Source organism: Nerophis ophidion, linkage group LG25, assembly GCF_033978795.1.
Source record: "Nerophis ophidion isolate RoL-2023_Sa linkage group LG25, RoL_Noph_v1.0, whole genome shotgun sequence".
Lineage (NCBI taxonomy): Eukaryota > Metazoa > Chordata > Actinopteri > Syngnathiformes > Syngnathidae > Nerophis > Nerophis ophidion.
Window position 1 is genome coordinate 31,376,125 of NC_084635.1, and position 25,628 is coordinate 31,401,752.

Below are 25,628 nucleotides of genomic sequence, written 5' to 3' on the forward strand. Positions count from 1 at the left end.
CGACTAAAAGTTGCGAACTTTATCGTCGATGTTCTCTACTAAATCCTTTCAGCAAAAATATGGTAATATTGCGAAATGATCAAGTATGACACATAGAATGGACCTGCTATCCCCGTTTAAATAAGAAAATATCATTTCAGTAGGCCTTTAAATGTGCGGACAATGCTGAAGAAACAAGTCCATGTCAGAAAACCAACAAATTTAGCTGACCTGCACCAATTTTGTCAAGAGGAGTGGTCAAAAATTCAAGCAGAAGCTTGTGGATGGCTACCAAAAGCGCCTTATTGCAGTGAAAGGGACATGTAAGCAAATATTAAAATTGCTGTATGTATACTTTTCACCAAGCACATTTTCAGTAGAGCCATAATAAATTCATAAAAGAACCAAACTTCATGAATGTTTTTTTTTGTGACCAAGAAGTATGTGCTCCAGTCACTCTATCCCAAGTTGTAGAAAGGATTGGAAACTCCAGACAGCCATGACATGATGTTCTTTACAAGTGTATGTAAACTTTTGATGGTGACTGCACCTTACAGGGTGCAAGTCCAGCACGGAAGTACCGGAGACAGATTTGAGGACATTTAAAATGATGCTCTGTGTAGCAGAAAAAGATGTGTCCTTCAGCGTGATGCAGACATGCAGCCTTTCTGGGGCTTTCAGGGAATTGATGGATAATCAAATGATTACACACCAAATCTGCGCCATCCCAGCCGACAAAGAGAAAGCTCTCCCGTTAATAAACATGCTCCCGGACGGACACGGAGAAAGGGAAAGTGAGTTTGTGGGAGAGAGTGAGTGGGTGAATTCGGTCCGGACTTGGTGGAGAGAATGCCAAGTAGCTGTTAAATATTCATGTCATTCTGACAATGTCTGCACACGTGGATATCATTGCTGTTTGGCGTCCTCCCTCACATTTTAATGCATCAACACAGGCTAGCTAATCTACAAGAAAACCTGTCGGGTGGAGCACATATTTTTCTTGAACGCACTTCGTATTTGTGCGACTCCCATCGTATTTGCAAAACACGCATCGAACATTTTCCTTGGTACGCTTGGTATTTGTGCGTCGTATCTTTCTTCGACACGTGTTGCATTTTTCTTCAGCGCACGTCAGGTTTGTGCGACACGCATTGAACATTTTCTTTGGAGCGCTTGGTATTTGTGCGTTGTATCTTTCTCCAACACTCATCGAATCTTTCTTCGAGACTCGCAGTATTTTTCTTGTCGTATTTTCTTCGACACTAGTATTTTTCTTTGACATGCGTCGTATTTTTCTTCGACACTCGCATTTTTCTTCGACACTCGCATTTTTCTTCGACACTCGTATTTTTCTTCGACACTCATATTTTTCCTCAACACTCGTCGTATTTTTCTTCGACACTCGTATTTTTCTTCGTCACTCGTCATATTTTCTTTTTCGCATCGTATTTTCCTTCGACACTCGCCGTATTTTCTTCGACAGTCTGCGTATTTGCTCTTCGACACTCGTATCTTTCTTTGTCATATCGTATTTTTCTTCGACACTCGTCGCATTTTCTTCGACACTCGTATTTTCTTCGTCACGTCATATTTTTCTTCCACACTTGTCGTGTTTTTCTTCGTCACCCGTCATATATTCTTCGTTACGTCATATTTTTCTTCGACACTCATGGTATCTTTCTTCAACATTCGTCGTACTTTTCTTCGACACTCGTCGTATTTTTCTTCGACACTCGTCGTTTTGTTTCTTCGACATACGTATTTTTCTTCGATACTCGTCGTATTTTTCTTCGTCACTCGTCATATGTTTTTCTTCGACACTCATGGTATCTTTCTTCGACACTCGTCGTACTTTTCTTCGACATTCGTCGTATTTTTCTTCGACACTCATATTTTTCTTCGACACTCGTCGTATTTTTCTTCGACACTCGTCGTATTTTTCTTCGACACTCGTCGTATTTTTCTTAGACACTCGTCGTATTTTTCTTAGACACTCGTCGTATTTTTCTTCGACACTCGTCGTATTTTTCTTCGACACTCGTCGTATTTTTCTTCGACACTCGTCGTATTTTTCTTCGACACTCGTCGTATTTTTCTTCGACACTCGTCGTATTTTTCTTCGACACTCGTCGTATTTTTCTTCGACACTCGTCGTATTTTTCTTCGACACTCGTCGTATTTTTCTTCGACACTCGTCGTATTTTTCTCCGACACTCGTCGTATTTTTCTCCGACACTCGTCGTATTTTTCTCCGACACTCGTCGTATTTTTCTCCGACACTTGTCGTATTTTTCTCCGACACTCGTCGTATTTTTCTCCGACACTCGTCGTATTTTTCTCCGGCACTCGTCGTATTTTTCTTCGGCACTCATATTTTTCTTCGACACTCATATATTTGTTTGACACTCATATTTTTGTTCGACACTCGTCGTATTTTTTTTCGACACACATATTTTTCTTCGACACTCGTCATATTTTTTCCGACACTCGTCGTATTTTTCTTCAACAGTCGGGGTATCTTTCTTTGTCACTCGTCATATTTTCTTCGTCATGTCGTATTTTCCTTCAACACTCGCCGTATTTTCTTCGACAGTCTGCGTATTTTTCTTCGACACTCGTATTTTCTTTGTCACTCGTCATATTTTCTTTGTTGCTCGTCGTATCTTTCTTCGACAACTCGCCGTATTTTTCTTCGACATTCGTGTTTTTCTTCGACACGTCGTATTTTTCTTCAACATTCATCGTATTTTTCTTCCAGACTCATCATATTTTCTTCGACACTTGTATTTTTCTTCAACATACGTCGTATTTTTCTTCCAGACTGGTCGTATTTTTCTTCAACATTCGTTGTGTTTTTCTTCAACACTTGTCGTATTTTTTTTCGACACTCGTCGTGTTTTTCTTCGACATGCGTCGTATTTTTCTTCGACACGCGTCGTATTTTTCTTCGACACGCGTCGTATTTTTCTTCGACACTCATATATTTGTTCGACACTCATATTTTTTTTTGACACTCGTCGTGTTTTTTTTGACACATTTTTCTTCGACACTCGTCATATTTTTTCCGACACTCGTCGTATTTTTCTTTAACAGTCGGCGTATCTTTCTTCGTCACTCGTCATATTTTCTTCGTCACGTCGTATTTACTTTGACGGTCTGCGTATTTTCTCTTCGACAATCGTCGTATTTTTCTTCGACACTCGTATTTTCTTCGTCACGTCATATTTTTCTTTCACACTCTTCGTATTTTTCTTCGTCACTCGTCATATTTTCTTCGTAACGTCATATTTTTGTTCGACACGTCGTATCTTTCTTCGACACTCGTATTTTTCTTCGACACCCGTCGTGTTTTTCTTCGACATTCGTCGGGTTTTTCTTCGACCATCGTCGTATTTTTTTTCAACATTCGTCGTATTTTTCTTCGAGACTCGTCATATTTTCTTTGACACTCGTATTTTTCTTCAACATTCGTCGTATTTTTCTTCGAGACCGGTCGTATCCTTCTTCAACATTCGTCGTATTTTTCTTCGAGACTGGTCGTATTTCATTCGAAACTTGTCGTGTTTTTCTTCGACACTCGTCGTATTTTCTTTGTCATGTCATATTTTTCTTCCACACTCGTATTTTTCTTCGACACCCGTCATATTTTCCTGTCACATCATATTTTTCTTCGACACTCGTCGTATTTTTCTTTGACACTCATCGTATTTTTCTTCGACTCTCGTCGGTATTTTTTCGTCTTGTCGTATTTTTCCTCGACGCACCTATTTGTGCGTCTCCAGTCGTATTAGCTCGACACGCATTGAACATGTTCTTTGGAACGCTTGGTATTTGTGCGATGTTCGTTGTATTTGATTGATGCTAACTCTATTTGCACGACGTTCGTTTTTGTGAGACACACATTAAATTTTTATTTGACACTTCACATTTGCGCGACACTCTTTGCATTTGTGCGACACTTGCCCAAGGACACAATGGCAGTGACTAGGATGGCGGAAGCGGGGATGGAACCTGGAACACTCAAGGTGCTGGCACGGCTGCTCTACCAACCGAGCTATTCCACCGATACCGATAGTCAGTCCGCCTGCATCAAAGTGCAGTTATGACTGACGGTTCTTTGATCATTTTGATTGAATATGGTAATACTAACCCTCGTTTTGAAGCGATTATTACTTTACGTTTGTTTAGTACAAACGGCCGCAGAATTCGATGCAAGAGTGACCGCATTCGCCCAACACGCACATTAAAAAGAAAGTTGAATATGAGCGTGAGAGCCGTGGCCCTCCTCGCCTCACAAGGAGTCAAAGTCACTTGATGAAGGACGAGATGATTCACCTTCTTTTCATTCCACCGAGGCACACTCGCATGCAGTTGATGAAAAGCGTGAACGCTCTTGAAGTGTGCACGTGGCGATTTATCAACACTGGATAACTCGACGACTTCATTCGCACTTATCGTCGAGTAATGGACCTCTGGAATATCAGCCCTGGTGATGTCATTTAATGCCATGTGAGATTGAACATGGTCATAATCGGACTTTACTCAATTCCAAATGAAGCCCCCTGTAATATCTCACATCATGTCTGCAGATTGATAAGTGGAATATACAAAACCCAAAACCAGGGAAGTCGTCACATTGTGTAAATGGTTTAAATTTGCAAATCCTTTTCAACTTGTATTCAATTGAATAGACTGCAAAGACAAGATATTTCATGTTCACTCTGACAAAATTTTATTTTTTGCAAATAACCATTACCTTAGTATTTAATGGGAGCAACACATTGCAAAAAAGTTCTCCCAAGGGCATTTTTACCACTGTGTTACATGGCCTTTCCTTTTCAGTAAAGGTTTGGGAACTGAGGAGACATTTTTGAAGTTGAATTCTTTCCCATTCTTGCTTGATGTACAGCTTAAGTTGTTCAACACTCCAGAGGTTTCCATTTAGGTATTTTAGGCTTCATATTGCGCCACACATTTTCGATTGGGGACAGGATTGGACTACAAGCAGGCCAGTCTAGTACCCGCACTCTTTTGCTACCAAGCCACACCGTTGTAACACGTGGCTTGGCATTTTCTTGCTGAAATAAGCAGGGGCGTCCATGATAACGTTGCTTGGATGACAACATATGTTGTTCCAAAACCTGTAAGTACCTTTCAGCATTAATGGTGCCTTCACAGATGTGTAAGTTACCATACTTGTCAATCTTGAGACCTGGGAGGTGGGGGGCGTGGTCGGGGTGGTTAAGAGGGGTGGCGTATAATTCACCAACTCGAGTGTTTCATATATGTATATATATATATATATATATATATATATATATATATATATATATATATATATATATATATATATATATATATATATATATATATATGTATGAAATACTTGACTTTCAGTGAATTCAAGCTATATATATATTTATTTTATTATATATATATATATAAATAAAAGAAATACTTTAATTTCCGACGGCATCTATCAAATACACAGTAATAAAAACACAGTTGTTCTACTAACTGTGCTGTGCTTGCTGGTTACTAAAAAAACAACAACACCAACACTTACCTTTCACTATTTGAGTAACCTTTGTTCTGCCATTTGCGTATTGGCGAGTGATCCCCGAATCTGGGAACATCCTTCACGGATTTGTTGTAGACATCCGCAAATGACAACCGGATGTTCCTTCCAGCTATCAGCATAGCCATCTTTGTCTCAGCATAAGATAAACTATCGGGTCTCCATTTTGCGAGGTGGCCCATAATACTGGGTTGTGGACGATGCTTCGCTGCGGACGCTTTGTGCTTCGCTGACTGACCGTTCATGACTTGAGTATATCCGTTCGGCCGCCGTGTTGTATGGACAAGTCTGTTCTACAAAATTTACAGGCAACATACCCCATTCCCCTTCGAACTCTCCTGGATAAACTGAAATTCTTGTTTCCAATTGTTCTGGAACTTCTAAGTGTATTGCTTCATTTTGTTCGTCGACAGTGTAATATATTGGGTCGGAGTAAATAACCAGGCGAAGTGATGAAGTTACGTCTCTTTACTGTGGGCTTCAGAACAGACTCCCTAATGCATGTTCCTTGACTGCACTTAAATGTAGAATATATTTACATTCTATTCTATGTACAGTAGATGGCAGTATTGTCCTGTTTAAGAGGGTCACAACATTTAATCGGTCTGCATGGAGCTGGGGGGGCGTGGCTTCAAACTCCGCCTGAATTTCGGGAGATTTTCGGGAGAAAATTTGTCTCGGGAGGTTTTCAGGAGAGGCGCTGAATTTCGGGAGTCACCCGGAAAATCCGTGAGGGTTGGCAAGTATGAAGTTACCCATGCCTTGGGCACTAATACACCCCCATACCATCACAGATGCTGACTTTTCCACTTTGTGCCTAGAACAATCCCGGGAAGTTATTTTCCTCTTTGTTCCTGAGGACACGACATCCAGTTTCCAAAAACAATTTGAAATGTGGACTCGTCAAACCACAGAACACTTTTCCACTTTGCGTCAGTCCATCTTAGATGAGCTTGGGCCCAGCCAAGCCGAGGACGTTTCTGGGTGTTGTTGATAAATGGCCTTCGCTTTGCATATTCGAATTTTAACTTGCACTTACATATGTAGCGACAAACTGTAGTTACTGACAGTGGTTTTCTGAAGTCTTCCTGTGCCCATGTGGTTATATCCTTTACACACTTATGTTGGTTTTTGATGCAGTACCACCTGAGGGATCCAAGGTCCATCATATCATTGCTTATGTGCAGTGATTTCTCCAGATTCTCTGAAACTTTTGATGATATTACGGAGAGTAGATGGTGAAATCCCTACATTCCTTGCAATAGCTGGTTGAGAAATGTTGTTCTTAAACTGTTGGACAATTTGCTCATGCATTTGTTCCCACAGTGGTGACCTTCGCCCCGTCCTTGTTTGTGAATGACTGAGCATTTCAAGGAAGCTACTTTTATACAAAATCATGACACCCACCTGTTCCCAATCAGCCCGTTCACCTGTGGGATGTTCCAAATAAGTGTTTGATGAGCATTCCTCAACTTTCTCTGTCTTTTTTACAGCTTGTGCCAGTTTTTTTCAAACATGTTGCAGGCATCAAATTCCAATTGGGCAAATGTTTGCAAAAAATGACAACGTTTTTCAGTGGGAACATTAAATATCTTGTATTTGCAATCTATTCAATTGGTTGAAATGGATTTGCAAATCATTGTATTCTGTTTTTATTTACCATTTACACAACGTGACAATTTTACTGGTTTCAGAGTTTGTACATCCAAAAATAAAACCTCAGAGTAAGGCTTCAAGAAGGATGTCCAAGCCCTGAAAATGTGCTTTGTACTTGAAGTTGATTTATCAGGCGAGGAATTAAGAGATGACGGGTAAAGACTGATCAGTGTTTACCTGCATTAAGTTCCAGCAGTCCTCTCTTCTTCTGCCGTCTTTCTTGCTTCTCGCGCTCGGCTTTTTCTTTGGCTGCCTGAGCTCGTCTTTGTTTTTCCTCGGCCTCTCGCCTCTTCAAGTTGTCTTTCAGCGCTTGCTGGAGAAGGACAAATACTCAAGTCATCACACAGTGGGCTATTTTATTGTAAAGTATGTACTCATTCCATCTTCCCTTCACTTAATTATACCAAATGACAGCTAGCTCAAAACATGTAATTTCACCAAACAGGTGCAACCAAACTACGGAAGGCTCTTTTCAAAATGTGCGACTCTAGCAAAATTAATAAACCACAAACACATGTCAATTGCAGAGGATGCTGGTTCTCAAAACAACAATAACTAGAATTAGCAATTCCAGTAAATGCTTAAATGTCTGGTGTGAGTGGAGTGTGTGGATGGTAGAACGGTTCTAATCGGAAGAAAAATGTGAGATATTAATTGTTTTTTTTTGTTTTTTCTCCAACAATGGAGAAAAATCCTGGTAATTCCGGGTAATCAGGGGAATTTTGCTGGCCTTAATGTCCAGGGTGAGTGGAGTGTGTGGACGGTAGAATGGTTCAAATTGGATGAGAAATGTGGGATATGGGGAGGTTTACTTTTGGAGGAAAATACCTGATAAATCCGGGTAATCAGGGAATATTCTGAACCGGGAAACAGGCAAGCTTGAATGTCCAGGGTGAGTGGAGTGTGTGGATGGTAGAACGGTTCTAATAACTTGGTATGTGACACTTGTTAACTGTTAGCATCAACATTAGCATGATACCATTAGCATGCTAACTTTTTCTACCGTTTAGCCCAGAGTCATATAACTTGGTATGTGACACTTGTTAACTGTTAGCATGCAAACGATAGCATTTTAGCAAGCTAACTTAGGCTTGCTAACTTTTTCTTCAATTTTTACACTTTTTTTTTCAATTTCCACAGCCTTACACCTTTGAGTTGTATAACTTGGTATGTGACACTTGTTAAATGTTAGCATGTGGATGTTAGCATTGTGGACGTTAGCATGGTACCATTAAAATGTTAACTTTTTCTACCGTTCAGCGCAGAGACATATAACTCGGTATGTGACACTTGTTAACTGATAGCATGTAAACAATATAGTTTTAGCAAGCTAACTTAGGCTTGCGAACTTTTTCTTCTATTTTTACTTTTTTTTCCTGATTTCCGGAGCCATACACCTTTGAGTCGTATAACTTGGTGTGTGACGTGTGTTTACTGTTTGCATGTCAATGTTAGCATGTTACCATTAGCATGCTAACTTTTCCTACCGTTCAGCCCAGAGTCATATGTGACACTTGTTAACTGATAGCATGTAAACGATATCATTTTAGCAAGCTAACTTAGGCTTGCTAACTTTTTCTTCAATTTTTACACTTTTTTTTAAATTTCCGCAGCCATACTCTTTTGAGTTGTATAACTTGGTATATGAAAAATGCTGACTGTTATCATGCTATCGTTAGCACAATTAGCATTTTTATGTCAACATGCTACTGTTTTAGGCCAGCTCTGTTTCTCTTTTTGCACAGTGACACCTAAAACTTGCGCATTCAGAAATTGGGCACCATCTAATAAGTACGGCGACCCCCGGCCAGAGGTCCAGGGCACAGCTAGCAGGCCCGTCAAAATTCCCGCTAGTTATAATATATTCTAATATTATAACATTTATTATTTTATAATATATATTTGGATATATTGTAATATATTACATTGCATACAGGTGCCTTCCACCGAGGTCTTTGTTCTTCTAACTGAAACCCGCTCTCCACCCCCTCTGAACTGAGCCTAACCTGCCCCTCCCAGAATGTATTCAGTGTATAAAAAAACGACATATTGCTCACTATGCACCCTTTTCCTTTCATACTTGCTACCAATGTAAACTGAGCCTTTTATGGATGCTCGAGTTTTGCAAATAAATCTAAAAAAGACAATGTTGTTTGACTACTTGATTAGAAATTTACCAATACAGTTCGATTAATGTATTTATTAGGGACCGAATGTCCCTTTGGGAAAGAGGACCCTATTGTATTTCTAAGGTTTTATTATTGTTATACCGCCACCTCCTTGAGCTGTAATTTGACCTTATTAACATGCTTCAAAACGCACCAAATTTAACACAAAAATCAGCACTGGCGAAAATTGCGATCTAATCAAAAAACCAAAACTCAAAATTGCTCTCTAGCGCCCCCTAGGAAAAAACACAGACAAAATTGCTTGTAACTTCCGTTAAGAATGTCGTAGAGACATGAAACAAAAACCTCAATGTAGGTCTGACTTAGACGTAGATTTCATACACTGACCTCCTTCAGCAAAAATCAACAGGAAGTTGGCAAAAAACCCTTCAAAACAAAAGTTTTCTAAAAAATTAAATTTTTGCCTCTTTGAGCTGTAATTTGACCCCCTTAAAAAACTTCAAAACTCACAAAACTGGACACACACATCAGGACTGGCAAAAATTGCAATCTAATAAAAAAACAAACCCCAAACTAAAAATTGTGCTCTAGCGCCCCCTAGGAATAAAACACAGACAAAATTGCTTGTAACTTCCGTTAAGAATGTCGTAGAGACATGAAACAAAAACCTCAATGTAGGTCTGACTTAGACGTAGATTTCATACACTGACCTCCTTCAGCAAAAATCAACAGGAAGTTGGCAAAAAACCCTTCAAAACAAAAGTTTTCTAAAAAATGTAATTTTTGCCTCTTTGAGCAGTAATTTACCCCCCTTAAAAAACTTCAAAACTCACAAAACTGGACACGCACATCAGGACTAGCGAAAATTGCAATCTAATAAAAAAACAAACCCCAAAACTAAAAATTGCACTCTAGCGCCTCCTAGCAATAAAACAGACAAAATTGCTCCTAGGAAGAAAACACAGACAAAACTGCTTGTAACTTCCGTTATGAATGTCATAGAAACATGAAACAAAAACTTCTATGTAGGTCTGACTTAGACCTAGATTTCATACACTGACGTACTTCAGCAAAAATCAACAGGAAGTTGGCAAAAAACCCTTCAAAACAAAAGTTTCCTAAAAAATGCCATTTTTGCCTCTTTGAGCTGTAATTTGACTCCCTTAAAATGCTTTAAAACTCATCAAACTGGACACACACATCAGGACTGACGAAAATTGTGATCTAATTAAAAAAAACAAACCCCAAAACTCAAAATTGTTCTCTAGCGCCCCCTAGGAATAAAACACAGACAAAATTGCTCCTAGGAAGAAAAAGTTACTGCTTGTAACTTCCGGTAGGAATGTCGTAGACACATGAAACAAAAACCTCCATGTAGGTCTCACTTAGACCGACATTTCATTCATTGACATCCTTCAGCAAAAATCAACCCCTTCAAAACAAAATTTTGTTAAAACCCGTCACCTTTTTTCATACATTATCTCCTCTGAGCGCGTTTGTTGTGTCGGCTTCAAACTCACACAGGAAAGAGATTGAACCCTTCTGATTAAAAGTTGCGCAAAGAGTTTTTCGAACTGCTCCGGTTTAGATTTTACGAGCCTTCAAAGAACCGATGCGCTGGTGCCGTCTCTTAAAAGCAGGAAGCACCAGCGTGACCACACAATGCAGAGACGGTAGGTACTGTACGGGTAAAGATATGTTGACTGGGTGAAAGAAGGAGGCACCAGTTTGACACCAGGATACAGAGAAGGTAGGTAATGTGCAGGTAAAGATATGTTGTCTGGGTGAAGGCAGGAAGCACCAGCGTGTATGGGTGACAGAAAGAAGCACCAGTGTGACCCCAGGATGCAGGGAAGGTAGGTAATGTGCAGGTAAAGATATGTTGAATGGGTAAAGGCAGGAAACACCAGAAAAAGTCGGTCCCGTCCATCGCTGCTTGCAGCTTAATTTTTTAGTTAGGTTTCAATAATGCAATGGACAGCTGTTAACACCATTTTACTAGTTTGATGCACGTCAATAACTTTGGCCCTCGGGCTGGGTTGTTGAGTCGGTCGGGGGGAAAACAAATGGTTGCCAGCTGTAACATAATCACCCATGCAGCAAATATTTGTTTGCTTAGTTAGATCCAGGTGGTGACCTTTTTTTTGGCCTGAGTCGAGTTAATTTGCAGATTCATAGTGAGGGGGAGGGGAGGGAACCGCTTTGGCTGGCAGCTGCCGGAGAAAGGAATGTTTACTCAATGACGGGTCGATACCACAAGGGTCTATTTAAGAGTGCATCGCAATTAAAAAAAACAACAACAAAAACGGAAGTGAAATTGGTAGTAGAGAGTGGCCTAAACCAATTTTTAAATCAGCAAAATAAATGAGTCGATATATTCGTCTTGCATCTAAAATATCAGATGTAAATGTTTAAAAAATGTCTTCCGTTTTAGTCAGGTTATTTACCAAAGCTAAACATGCTAAGCTATAGGCCACTAAGAGCTTGCAGCTACACAACGGCAAAGCACAAAAAAATCGTATCCGTGGAGTTCTTGAGTCTGTATCGCGGATTGGAGAGTCAGCTTGCACAGCTAGCGATCCATGACGGGGACTTCTGTTTTGTTGGATCGGCCGTTGACTGCCGTTTGGAAACAATTGATGTATTTAGTCAGGCAGCGATTGTGCAAGTTCTCCCACTTAAAATGATGACAGGGGTCTGTAATTTTCATCATAGGTACACTTCAACTGTGAGAGACAGAATGTGAAAAACAAATCCAGGAATTCACATTGTAGGAATTTTCAAGAATTTATTTGTAAATGATGGTGGAAAATAAATATTTGGTCACTTCAAACAAGGACGATCTCTGGCTCTCACAAACCTGTAACTTCTTCTTTAAGAAGCTCTTCTGTCCTCCACTCGTTACCTGTATTAATGCCACTTGTTTGAACTAGTTATCTGTATAAAAGACAGCCTCAAACAGTCAGACTCCAAACTCCACTATGGCCAAGACCAAAGAGCTGTCGAAGGACACCAGGAACATAATTGTAGACCTGCACCAGACTAGGAAGAGTGAATCTACAATAGGCAAGCAGCTTGGTGTGAAAAAATCAACTGTGGGAGACATACAAGACCACTGATAACCTCCCTCGATCTGGGGCTCCTCGCAAAGATCTCATCCCGTGGGGTCGAAATGATCATGGGAACGGTGAGCAAAAATCCCAGAACCACACGGGGGGACCTGGTGAATGACCTGCAGAGAGCTGAACCAAAGTAACAAAGGTTACCATCAGTAACGCCGACAGGGAATCAAATCCTGCAGTGCCAGATGTGTCCCCCTGCTTAAGCCAGTGCATGTCCAGGCCCGTCTGAAGTCTGCCAGAGAGCACATGGGAGAATGTCATGTGGTCAGATGAAACCAAAACAGAACTCTTTGGTATAAACTCAACTCGTCGTGTTTGGAGGAAGAAAAATACTGAGATGTATCCCAAGAACACCATACCTACTGTGAAGCATGGGGGTGGAAACATCCTGCTTTGGGGCTGTTTTTCTGCTAAGGGGACAGGACGACTGATCCGTGTTAAGGAAAGAACGAATGGGGCCATGTATCGTGAGATTTTGAGCCAAAACCTCCTTCCATCAGTGAGAGCTTTGAAGATGAAACGTGTCTGGGTCTTCCAGCATGACAACGATCCCAAACACACGAAGGAGTGGCGCCGTTAGAAGCATTTGAAAGTCCTGGAGAAGCCTAGCCAGACTCCAGACCTCAACCCCGTAGAAAATCTGTGGAGGGAGTTGAAAGTCCGTGTTGCTCGGCGACAGCCCCAAAACATCACTGCTCTCTAGAAGATATGCATAAAGGAATGGGCCAAAATACCAGCTACTGTGTGTGCAAAGCTGGTAAAGACCTATAGTAATAGTTTGACCTCTGTTATTGCCAAAAAAGGTTATATTACAAAGTATTAAGTCGAATTATTGTTATTGACCAAATACTTACTTTCCACCATAATTTACAAATACATTCTTTAAAAGTCCTACAATGTGAATTCCTGGATTCTTTTTTCACATTCTGTCTCTCACAGTTGAAGTGTACCTATGATGAAAATTACAGACCTCTGTCATCATTTTAAGTGGGAGAACTTGCACAATCGCTGGCTGACTAAATACTTTTTTGCCCCACTGTAATCGGGTACTGTGTTTTTTTATATGTATTTTTCATGAAATATAGTGTGCGTGGCTTATATACGTGCACTGTTGTCTGGAAAATACGGTAAATGTGTTCAACATAAATGTGACAATTTCTTCAATCAATCAATCAATGTTTACTTATATAGCCCTAAATCACTAGTGTCTCAAAGGGCTGCACAAACCACCACAACATCCTCGGTAGGCCCACATAAGGGCAAGGAAAACTCACACACAGTGGGACGTCGGTGACAATGATGACTATGAGAACCTTGGAGAGGAGGAAAGCAATGGATGTCGAGCGGGTCTAACATGATACTGTGAAAGTTCAATCCACAATGGATCCAACACAGTCGCGAGAATCCAGTCCAAAGAGGATCCAACACAGCAGCGAGAGTCCCGTTCACAGCGGAGCCAGCAGGAAACCATGCCAAGTGGAGGCGGATCAGCAGCGCAGAGATGTCCCCAGCCGATACACAGGCAAGCAGTACATGGCCACCGGATCACAAGGGAGAGTGGGACATAGAAGAAAAAGAAAAGAAACGGCAGATCAACTGGTCTAAAAAGGGAGTCTATTTAAAGGCTAGAGTATACAAATGAGTTTCAAGGTGAGACTTAAATGCTTCTACTGAGGTAGCATCTCGAACTGTTACCGGGAGGGCATTCCAGAGTACTGGAGCCCGAACGGAAAACGCTCTATAGCCCGCAGACTTTTTTGGGGCTCTAGGAATCACTAATAAGCCGGAGTCCTTTGAAGGCAGATTTCTTGCCGGGACATATGGTACAATACAATCGGCAAGATAGGCTGGAGCTAGACCGTGTAGTATTTTATACGTAAGTAGTAAAACCTTAAAGTCACATTTTAAGTGCACAGGAAGCCAGTGCAGGTGAGCCAGTACAGGCGTAATGTGATCAAACTTTCTTGTTCTTGTCAAAAGTCTAGCAGCCGCATTTTGTACCAACTGTAATCTTTTAATGCTAGACATGGGGAGAGCCGAAAATAATACGTTACAGATTTCTTGTGAAAATCACATAAGGTAACTCGTTAATTTTGACAACAAAAGGAAATAACTACATGTTAGCATTTAAGCAAGGTAACAAAAACAGCACACCCTAAATGTTTACTGTGAAAATTGTAGCTCACTTGTTTGGACAGCAATGTGTTTATACAAGTTTAAATCGGCAAATGATGTTTGGTGATTAACGAAATTCTTTAATGTCTGTTGTTTACACGTTAGCATTAAAGCTAACTAGCAAACACAGCACACCCTTAAGTTTTAATCAGAATATAGCAGCTCACTTCTTTAGACAGCAATGTGTTTGTACAAGTTTAGATCGGTAATGACAATTCGGAATTAACGAAAGACGCTAATGTCTGTTGTTTACATGTTAGCACTCGAGCTAGTTAAATAAAACAGCATATCCTTAATGTTTAATGTGAATTTTGTAGTTCACTTGTTTAGACAGCAATGGGTTTATTCAAGTTTAGATTGGGAAATGACGTTTCGTAATTAACGAAATACGTTAAATGTCTGTTGTTTACATGTTAGCATTTAAGCGAGCTGGCGAAAAAAGCAAATCCTTAATGTTTAATGTGAATGTTGTAGCTCACTTGTTTAGACAGCAATGGGTTTATACAAGTTTAAATCGGCAAATGATGTTTGGTGATTAACGAAATTCTTTAATGTCTGTTGTTTACACGTTAGCATTAAAGCTAACTAGCAAACACAGCACACCCTTAAGTTTTAATCAGAATATAGCAGCTCACTTCTTTAGACAGCAATGTGTTTGTACAAGTTTAGATCGGTAATGACAATTCGGAATTAACGAAAGACGCTAATGTCTGTTGTTTACATGTTAGCACTCGAGCTAGTTAAATAAAACAGCATATCCTTAATGTTTAATGTGAATATTGTAGTTCACTTGTTTAGACAGCAATGGGTTTATTCAAGTTTAGATCGGGAAATGACGTTTCGTAATTAACGAAATACGTTAAATGTCTGTTGTTTACATGTTAGCATTTAAGCGAGCTAGCGAAAAAAGCAAATCCTTAATGTTTAATGTGAATGTTGTAGCTCACTTGTTTAGACAGCAATGGGTTTATTCAAGTTTAGATCGGGAAATTATGTTTCGTAATTAATGAAATACGTTAATGTCGGTTGTTTACATTTTAGCATTTAAGCGAGATAGCGAAAAAAGCAAATCCTTAATGTTTGATGTGAATATTGTAGCTCACTTGTTTAGACAGCAATGTGTTTATACAAGTTCAGATCGGGAAATGATGTTTCTTAATTAACGAAATACGTTAATGTCTGTTGTTTACATGTTTGCATTTAAACTAGCTAGATAAAACAGTATATCCTAATGTTTAATCTAAATAATTTAGCTCACTTTTTTATACAGGAATGTGTTGGTACAAGTTTAGATTGGGGAATTAAGTTTCATAATTAACGAAATACGTTAAGGTCTGTTGTTTACATGTTAGCATTTAAGCGAGCTAGCAAAAATAGCTCACTCTTAATGTTTAATCTGAATATTGTAGCTCACTTCTTTACACAGCAATTTGTTGGTACAAGTTTAGATCGGGGAATGACGCTTTATAATTAACGAAATACGTTAATGTCTGTTGTTTACATGTTAGCATTTAAGCGAGCTATGGAAAACAGCAAACCCGTAATCTTTAATCTGAATATTGTAGCTTACTTGTTTAGACAGCAATTTGTTGGTAGAAGTTTAGATTGGGGAATGAAGTTTCGTAAATAACGAAATACTTTAATGTTTGTTGTTTAGATGTTAGCATTTAAGAGAGCTAGCAAAAACAGCAAACCCGTAATCTTTAACCTGAATATTGTAGCTTACTTGTTTGGACAGCAATTTGTTGGTAGAAGTTTAGATTGGGGAATGAAGTTTCGTAAATAACGAAATACTTTAATGTTTTTCTGTTTACATGTTAGCATTTACGAGAGCTAGCAAAAGCAGCACACCCTTAATGTTTAATCTGCATATTTTAGCTCACTTTTTTATACAGCAATGTTTTGGTACAAGTTTGGATCGGTAATAACGTTTCGTAATTAACGAAAGACACTAATGTCTATGTTTACATGTTAGCATTTAAGCTTACTAGCGAAAAGAGCAAATCCTTAATGTTTAATGTGAATATTGTAGCTCAGTTGTTTAGACAGCAATGGGTTTATACAAGTTTAGATCGGGAAATGACGTTTTGTAATTAAAAAAACTTTAATGTCTGTTGTTTACATGTTAGCATTTAAGCTAGCTAGCGAAAAGAGCACATCTATGTTCAATATGAATATTGTAGCTCACTTCTTTAGTCAGCAATGGGTTTATTTAAGTTAAGATCGGGAAATGACGTTTTGTAATTAACGAAATACTTTAATGTCTGTTGTTTACATGTTAGCATTTAAGATAGCTAGCGAAAAGAGCACATCTATGTTCAATGTGAATATTGTAGCTCACTTCTTTAGACAGCAATGTGTTTATACAAGTTTAGGTAGAGAAATGACGTTTCGTAATTAACAAAATACTTTAATGTCTGTTGTGTACATGTTAGCATTTAAGCTACCTAGCGAAAACAGCACATCTATGTTCAATGTGAATATTGTAGCTCACTTTTTTAGACAGCAATGGGTTTATACAAGTTTAGATCAGGAAATGACGTTTCGTAATTAACGAAATACTTTAATGTCTGTTGTTTACATGTTAGCATTTAAGCTAGCTAGCAAAAAGAGCACATCTATGTTCAATGTGAATATTGTAGCTCACTTCTTTAGACAGCAATGTGTTTATACAAGTTTAGATCGGGAAATGACGTTTCATAATTAACGAAGTCAGTTAATGCCTTTTGTTTACATGCTAGCATTTAAGCTAGCTAGCGAAAAGAGCTAATTCTTAAAGTTTAATGTGAATATTGTACCTCACTTGTTTAGACAGCAATGGGTTTATTCAAGTTAAGGTCGGGAAATGAAGTTTTGTAATTAACGAAAGACTTTAATGTCTGTTGTTTACATGTTAGCATTTAAGCTAGCTAGCAAAAACAGCACATCCTTTATGTTTAATCTGAACATTGTCGCTCACTTCTTTCAACAGCAATGGGTTTATACAAGTATAGATCAGAAAATTACGTTTTGTAATTAACGAAATACATTAATGTCTGTTGTTTACATGTTAGCATTCAAGCTAACTAGCGAAAAGAGCAAATTCTTAATGTTTAATGTGAATATTGTAGCTCACTTGTTTAGACAGCAATGGGTTATTCAAGTTTAGATCGGGAAATTACGTTTTGTAATTAACGAAATACGTTAATGCCTGTTGTTCACATGTTAGCATTTAAGCTAGCTAGCGAAAAGAGCAAATTGTAATGTTCAATGTGAATATTGTAGCTTACTTGTTTAGACAGCTATGGGTTTATACAAGTTTAAATCGGCAAATGATGTTTCGTAATTAACGAAATACTTTAATGTCTGTTGTTTACACGTTAGCATATAAGCTAGATAGCGAAAAGAGCATATCCTTAATGTTTAATCTGAATATTGTAGCTCACTTCTTTAGCCAGCAATGGGTTTATTCAAGTTTAGATCGGGGAACTTTTTTTTTTTTGTTACTTAAAAGGAAAACCAAATAAAACATTATGAGACGAAAAGCTACTTTTGTTGACGTTGAAGGAGAGTTTTAGCATGGGTAGAAACTGAGAAGTCATGCAGACGGCGAGGAGAGGAGAGGAGAGGAGAGAGAGAGAGAGAAACAGACTGTTGCTCTCAGCTTTCCTTCATCATTCCAGGTCTGTTTTCCCCCTCTTCTCCTGGATGTCGGCCATTAGACACGCTCAATTGGATTCCTGTCAGATGTGCGGCCTCGCCCTGGGTCTCCTTCCTACGGGTGACTGAGCGCGCCGTGTGTGTGTGTGTGTGTGTGTGTGTACGTGTGTGTGTGTGTGTGTGTGCTTATGTCCTGTTGCTGTTTTTTTTTCGCAAGGCTTCGTTGTCTCCACACGCACACACACTTTTTTGTATTTCGTACCTTCTTGGGACCTAAGAAAAATGCCGGCCTCTTGAGGACCAGCCTTTCTAGAAATATAATATATGAATATATTTACAACATTAATAATATATACATAATATGCAAATATTTAAAAAAATTGTTGTGAAAAATGAGTTGGAATTTCACTAGCAAAAGGTCACATTTTCACAAGAAAAGCGTAGAATTTCCGTAGTGTTACAACACAAGTCAAAATTTTACTAGGAAAAAGCGAACATTTGTGCAATATTATGATAGAGGTTGGAATTTTACTCAATAAAAGTCGCATTGTTGAAAGAAAAAGCTTAACATTTTGGCAATTTTATGAAAAGACTCGCAATTTTACTCATAAAAAGTCAAAATTTTATAAGAAAACTTCAAAATGTTGGCAATACTATAATACTAATCGGAATTTGGTTGGGCAAAATTATGACTCAAAAATGTCACTATTTTACAAGAACAAAAACATTGGCAATAGTGTGATAGACATCTGAATTTTATCTGACGAATGTCACCAGTTTGTATTAAAATTTAATAATTTGATATTAAAAAAATAATTAAATCTTACGAGAAAATATTGCAATGTTACAGAAACAGAAAGAATATGAGGAAATTGCTCCCAATTTTATGAGAAAATTTTTTGACACATTGTGAGAAAAAGACTGCTTAAAAATGTTGGCAGTATTATAATAAAAAGTCATCATTTTACTCAACACAAGTCAAAATTTTACAAGGAAAAACTGAACATTTGTGCAATATTATGATAGAAGTTGGAATTTTACTCAATTACAGTCGCATTGTTACAAGAAAAACCTTAACATTTTGGCAATTTTATGAAAAGACTCGCAATTTTATAAGAAATTTCAATTTCATACTTACACTTGTTATTTCATATGTTGAAAAGAGGGGGAGCACTTCAAATTTTTACGCACACCTGTTATTTCATATATTGACTAGAGGGGGAGCACTTCAAATTTTTACACACACTTGTTATTTCATATGTTGACCAGAGGGGGAGCACTTCAAATTTTTACACACACTTATTTCATATGTTGAACAGAGGGGGAGCACTTCAAATTTTTACACATACTTGTTGCTTCATATGTTGACCAGAGGGGGAGCACTTCAAATTTTTACACACACTTGTTATTTCATATGTTGACCAGAGGGGGAGCACTTCAAATTTTTACACACACTTATTTCATATGTTGACCAGAGGGGGAGCACTTCAAATTTTTACACATACTTCTTGCTTCATATGTTGACCAGAGGGGGAGCACTTTAAATGTTTACACACACTTGTTATTTCATATGTTGACCAGAGGGGGAGCACTTGAAATTTTTACACACACTTGTTATTTCAAATGTCGACCAGAGGGGGGGCAGTTCAAATTTTTACACACACTTGTTATTTCATATGTTGACCAGAGGGGGGGGGGGGGCACTTCAAGTGTTTACACACACTTGTTATTTCAAATGTTGACCAGAGGGGGAGCACTTCAAATTTTCACACACACTTGTTATTTCATATGTTTACTAGAGGGGGGAGCAATTCAATTTTTTATGCACACTTGTTATTTCATATGTTGACCAGAGGGGGGAGCACTTCAAATTTTTACGCACACTTGTTATTTCATATGTTGACCAGAGGGGGGGCACGTCAAATTTGTACACACACTTGTTACTTCATATGTTGACCAGAGGGGGAGCACTTCAAATTTTTACACACACTTGTTTCATATGTTGACCAGAGGGGGAGCACTTCTAATTTTTACGCACACTTGTTATTTCATATGTTGACCAGAGGGGGAGCACTTCAAATTTTTACACACACTTGTTATTTCATATGTTGACCAGAGGGGGAGCACTTCAAATTTTTACGCACACTTGTTATTTCATATGTTGACCAGAGGGGGGGGCACTTCAAATTTTTACACACACTTATTTCATATGTTGAACAGAGGGGGAGCACTTCAAATTTTTACACATACTTGTTGCTTCATATGTTGACCAGAGGGGGAGCACTTCAAATTTTTACACACACTTGTTATTTCATATGTTGACCAGAGGGGGAGCACTTCAAATTTTTACACACACTTGTTATTTCAAATGTTGACCAGAGGGGGAGCACTTCAAATTTTTACGCACACTTGTTATTTCATATGTTGATCAGAGGGCGAGCACTTTTAAAACCGAGAGTCAATTTGAAAAATACGTCCTTTTTGGGACCACCCTCATTTTGATAGATTTCACCACCAGGGGTGCAAAGGAGATCTCTATTTTTTGGTTTTTGGAATGTGGTTAAGGCCGATGACAAAGGAGTCGGGGACCACAGATGGCCCCTGTGCCGCACTTTGGGCAACCCAGCCGTAGAAACTAACAGTTAATGGCCACTATAGTCTTAGTAGCGTCGTGTATTTGTTCACCCTACGGTCACAAATGGAACACGGGTTGTCTTACGTCGGCGCCGGAAGTCGTAAAATCAGCTGTTCACCTGCCGGGTTTTTTCGGGGATGAACTGGAAAAGTCCTTATTTAGCTGCGGTCTTGTTTTATCATACATGGCTGCCTTTGCACCTGTCAATGTTTACTTTTGTACGCACATTAAATCAACAACAACAAAAAATCCCGACTTTGGAGCAATGTTCACGGACTCTAGTATTTGTCTCTCTATTAGATGCAATGGTTTTCCTTATTGGGACCAAGCTTTATGTCCTAACTTGTTCATTCTATGAAAGGTACTTGTCCTTGTGGATGTCTCAAGAAGGGTAGAGAAACAAGAACACACACACACACACACACACACACACACACACACACTCTCACACACTCTCTCAGAACGCGGGTTCAAGGCTGGGTTCATTTGAGGCGACGGTGTCCAAGCAGCATTAGCATGGATCTTGGCCAGACAGGGTAAACGCTGACACACATTAGAGCAGGAGGTGAACAAGCTGAGATCAACTGCTCATTGGCTTCCAGGCAGGACGTGAGGCCAGGGAAACACCGTGTGGTCCAGATCTGGGCAAATTAAGGCCCGGGGGCCCACATGCCAACCCTCCCGATTTTCCCGGGAGACTCCCGAATTTCAGTGCCCCTCCCAAAAACCTCACGTCCGCTTTTCCTCCATACAAACAGCGTGCCGGCCCAGTTACATAAAATATACGGCTTTTACACTCACGTTAGTGAATGCAATGCATACTTGGTCAACAGCCACACAGGTCACACTGAGGGTGGCCGTATAAACAACTTTAACACTGTTACAAATATACGCCACACTGTCAACCCACACCAAACAAGAACATCCGCACTGTAACACAAGAGAACCCCTTGCAGCACTAACTCTTCCTTGACGCTACAATATACACCCCCCGCTACTAATTAACTCCGCCCAGCTCAACCCCGCCTTATTCATGAATTTGAAAACATGAGTATTTATTCTACCACCTTCTTCCCACTCCCTTTTGAGCCAATCTTGACATCTACAAAAGATTAGTCACATGTAATGTTTTCAATGTAGGTGTAAAAATAATGTATTTATATATTTCTTTTGTATTTTATGTCATTCTCTTGTTTTGTTTGCAGGGCTCAAAATAAACCATTCATTCATTCATTCATACCACCAAAAGTCAACTTTAAATAGTTGAAAAAACCTGGATTCAAATTAGTAACAAATAAACTACAAAATGTAAAATAAAAAATAATAGCAATAACAATACATTTAAGTAACAATAGCAAGATAAACAAACAATACAATTCAGCTTTTCCGGTTTCTTTTTCAATCATTTTTTTCCACTTATTTTACCACAGGGGTGTCAAACTTGTTTTAAATGAGGGCCACAGCGACGTCATGGCTGCCATTAGAGGGCCGCATGTAACAGTAAATCATTCAAGAGTTTGCCAATGAATTTAAATATTTTCATTTTTTTTAAGAGTAAAAAAAAAAACCTGTAGGTTTTCCAACTGTTTTTTTTACAGAAAAAAACTGGCAGCTTCGTTGCCAGAATTTTACTGTAAAATATATGGTGTTTTTTTAGTTTTTTTTCATTATTATTACCGTATTTCCTTGAGTTGCCGCAGGGCATATAATATGCGCCTGCCTTGAATTACTGCCGGGTCAAACTGGCTTCCAAAAATAATTAGCGCATGCTTAGTATTACCGCCTGGTCAAACTCGTGACGTCACGAGTGACACTTACCCTGTCATCATTTTCAAAATGGAGGAGGCTGATTTCAATACCGGTAATTTGAAATCGCATAAAGGGAAAAAGATTAAGAGCTATTCAGTTGGATTTAAGGTCCAAGCTTACATCACACTCAAATTTTTACTGCGTGCCTTTGGTAAGCGCAGGAGTGAGAATAGGTTTTAAAATAATTGGCGCATGCTTACTTTTACCGCATGCCTTTGGTCAGCGCAGGAGTGAGAAGAGGTTTTAAATTAATTAGCGCATGCTTACTTTTACCGCATGCCTTTGGTAAGCGCATGAGTGAGAATAGGTTTTAAATTAATTAGCGCATGCTTACTTTTAACGCATGCCTTTGGTAAGCGCATGAGTGAGAATAGGTTTTAAATTAATTAGCGCATGCTTACTTTTACCGCATGCCTTTGGTAAGCGCATGAGTGAGAATAGGTTTTAAATTAATTAGCGCATGCTTACTTTTACCGCATGCCTTTGGTAAGCGCAGGAGTGAGAATATGTTTTAAATTAATTAGCGCATGCTAACTTTTACCGCATGCCTTTGGTAAGCGCATGAGTGAGAATAGGTTTTAAATTAATTAGCGCATGCTTACTTTTACCGCATGCCTTTGGTAAGCGCATGAGTGAGAATAGGTTTTAAATTAATTAGCGCATGCTTACTTTTACCGCATGCCTTTGGTAAGCGCAGGGGTGAGAAGAGGTTTTAAATTAATTAGCGCATGCTTACTTTTACCGCATGCCTTTGGTAAGCGCAGGAGTGAGAAGAGGTTTTAAATTAATTAGCGCATGCTTACTTTTACCGCATGCCTTTGGTAAGCGCAGGAGTGAGAATATGTTTTAAATTAATTAGCGCATGCTTACTTTTACCGCATGCCTTTGGTAAGCGCATGAGTAAGAATAGGTTTTAAATTAATTAGCGCATGCTTACTTTTACCGCATGCCTTTGGTAAGCGCAGGAGTGAGAAGAGGTTTTAAATTAATTAGCGCATGCTTACTTTAACCGCATGCCTTTGGTAAGCGCAGGAGTGAGAATAGGTTTTAAATTAATTAGCGCATGCTTACTTTTACTGCATGCCTTTGGTAAGCGCAGGAATGAGAATATGTTTTAAATTAATTAGCGCATGCTTACTTTTACCGCATGCCTTTGGTAAGCGCATGAGTGAGAATAGGTTTTAAAATAATTAGCGCATGCTTACTTTTACCGCATGCCTTTGGTAAGCGCAGGAGTGAGAAGAGGTTTTAAATTAATTAGCGCCCCGGCGGCAATTCAAGGAAATATGGTACTTTTTACAACATATTACTGTATATAGAAATACGGTACTACTGTTTCATTTTATATTGGCAACTTAGTAGCCATTTTTTGTTTTTTTTCCCAATTTGTCGCACTTTTAATTATTTCATTATTTTCATCTTTTAATTTTACTTTTTATTCTAACCCTTTTACCGTATTGCTTTTGCACTATCGCCGTCATGGCTGCCATTAGAGGGCCGATTCTAACAGTAAATAATTCATGACTTTGCCTATGAATTTAAATATATATTATTTTACATAAAGAGTAAAAAAAAATCTGTGGATTTTACCAGTTTTTTTTACAGAAAAATACTGGCAGCTTCGTTGCCAGAATTTTACTGTAAAATATATGGTGTTTCTTTTTATTATTATTATTATTATTACTTTTTACAACTTATTACTGTAAATAGAAATACAGTACTACTGTTTCATTTTATATTGGCAACTTAGTTGCCATTTTTTTTTTTCCCAATTTGTCGCACTTTTAATTATTTCATTATTTTTATCTTTTAATTTTACTTTTTATTCTAATTCTTTCACCGTATTGCTTTTGTACTATCGTCGTCATGGCTGCCATTAGAGGGCCAATTCTAACAGTAAATGATTAATCAGTTTGCCTATGAATTTAAATATATATTTTTTTTACATAAAGAGTAAAAAAAAATCTGTGGATTTTACCAGTTTTACAGAAAAATACTGGCAGCTTTGTTGCCAGAATTTTACTGTAAAATATATGGTGTTTCTTTTTATTATTATTATTATTACTTTTTACAACTTATTACTGTAAATAGAAATACAGTACTACTGTTTCATTTTATATTGGCAACTTAGTTGCCAGTTTTTTGTTTTTTTTCAATTTGTCGCACTTTTAATTATTTCATTACTTTTATTTTTAAATTGTACTTTTATTCTAACCCTTTTACTGTATTGCTTTTGCACTATCGCCGTCATGGCTGCCATTAGAGGGCCGCTTCTAACAGTAAATAATTCATGAGTTTGCCTATGAATTTAAATATTTAAAAAAATACGTAAAAGGTAAAAGAAAATCTGTGGATTTGACCAGTTTTTTACATAGAAAAACTGGCAGTTTAGTTGCCAGACTTCTACTGTAAAATATATGGTATTTTTTTTATTTATCATTATTATTTTATTAATATAAAATGTTATTCTTGCAATTGTTGGATATTACAGTAATTCAAACCATAACCAAGCATGCATCACTATAGCTCTTGTCTCGAAGTAGGTGTACTGTCACCACCTGTCACATCACGCCGTGACTTATGGAGGTTTTTGGTGTTTTCCTGTGTGTAGTGTTTCAGTTCTTGTCTTGCGCTCCTATTTCTTTGTTGATTGTCATGTCATGTACTGATGTACTTTGTGGACGCCGTCTGCTGCTCCACACGCTGTAAGTCTTTGCTGTCGTCCAGCATTCTGTTTCTTTACTTTGTAGCCAGTTTAGTTTTAGCTTTGTTTAAAATAGCCATCCCTCAGCTTCAATGCCTTTTCGTAGCAGCACTCGCCTTTTGTTTATTTTTGGATTTTTACCTGCGCCATGCCTCCCACGGCAAACCATGTTCCCGACATCTACAAAGCAATTAGCTACCTG

The 25,628-nt window shown here is 38.5% G+C and overlaps 1 protein-coding gene across 1 annotated transcript in view; it reads right to left on the minus strand.

The window, feature by feature from the left end:
- The window catches only part of LOC133542850 (protein diaphanous homolog 3-like), a 359,695-nt gene that overhangs the window by 116,657 nt on the left and 217,410 nt on the right, over nucleotides 1-25,628 (minus strand). The window contains exon 28 of the mRNA XM_061887061.1: nucleotides 7,391-7,526. Within this exon, the coding sequence (XP_061743045.1) occupies nucleotides 7,391-7,526 (136 nt within the window). The remainder of the gene's footprint in view (nucleotides 1-7,390; nucleotides 7,527-25,628) is intronic.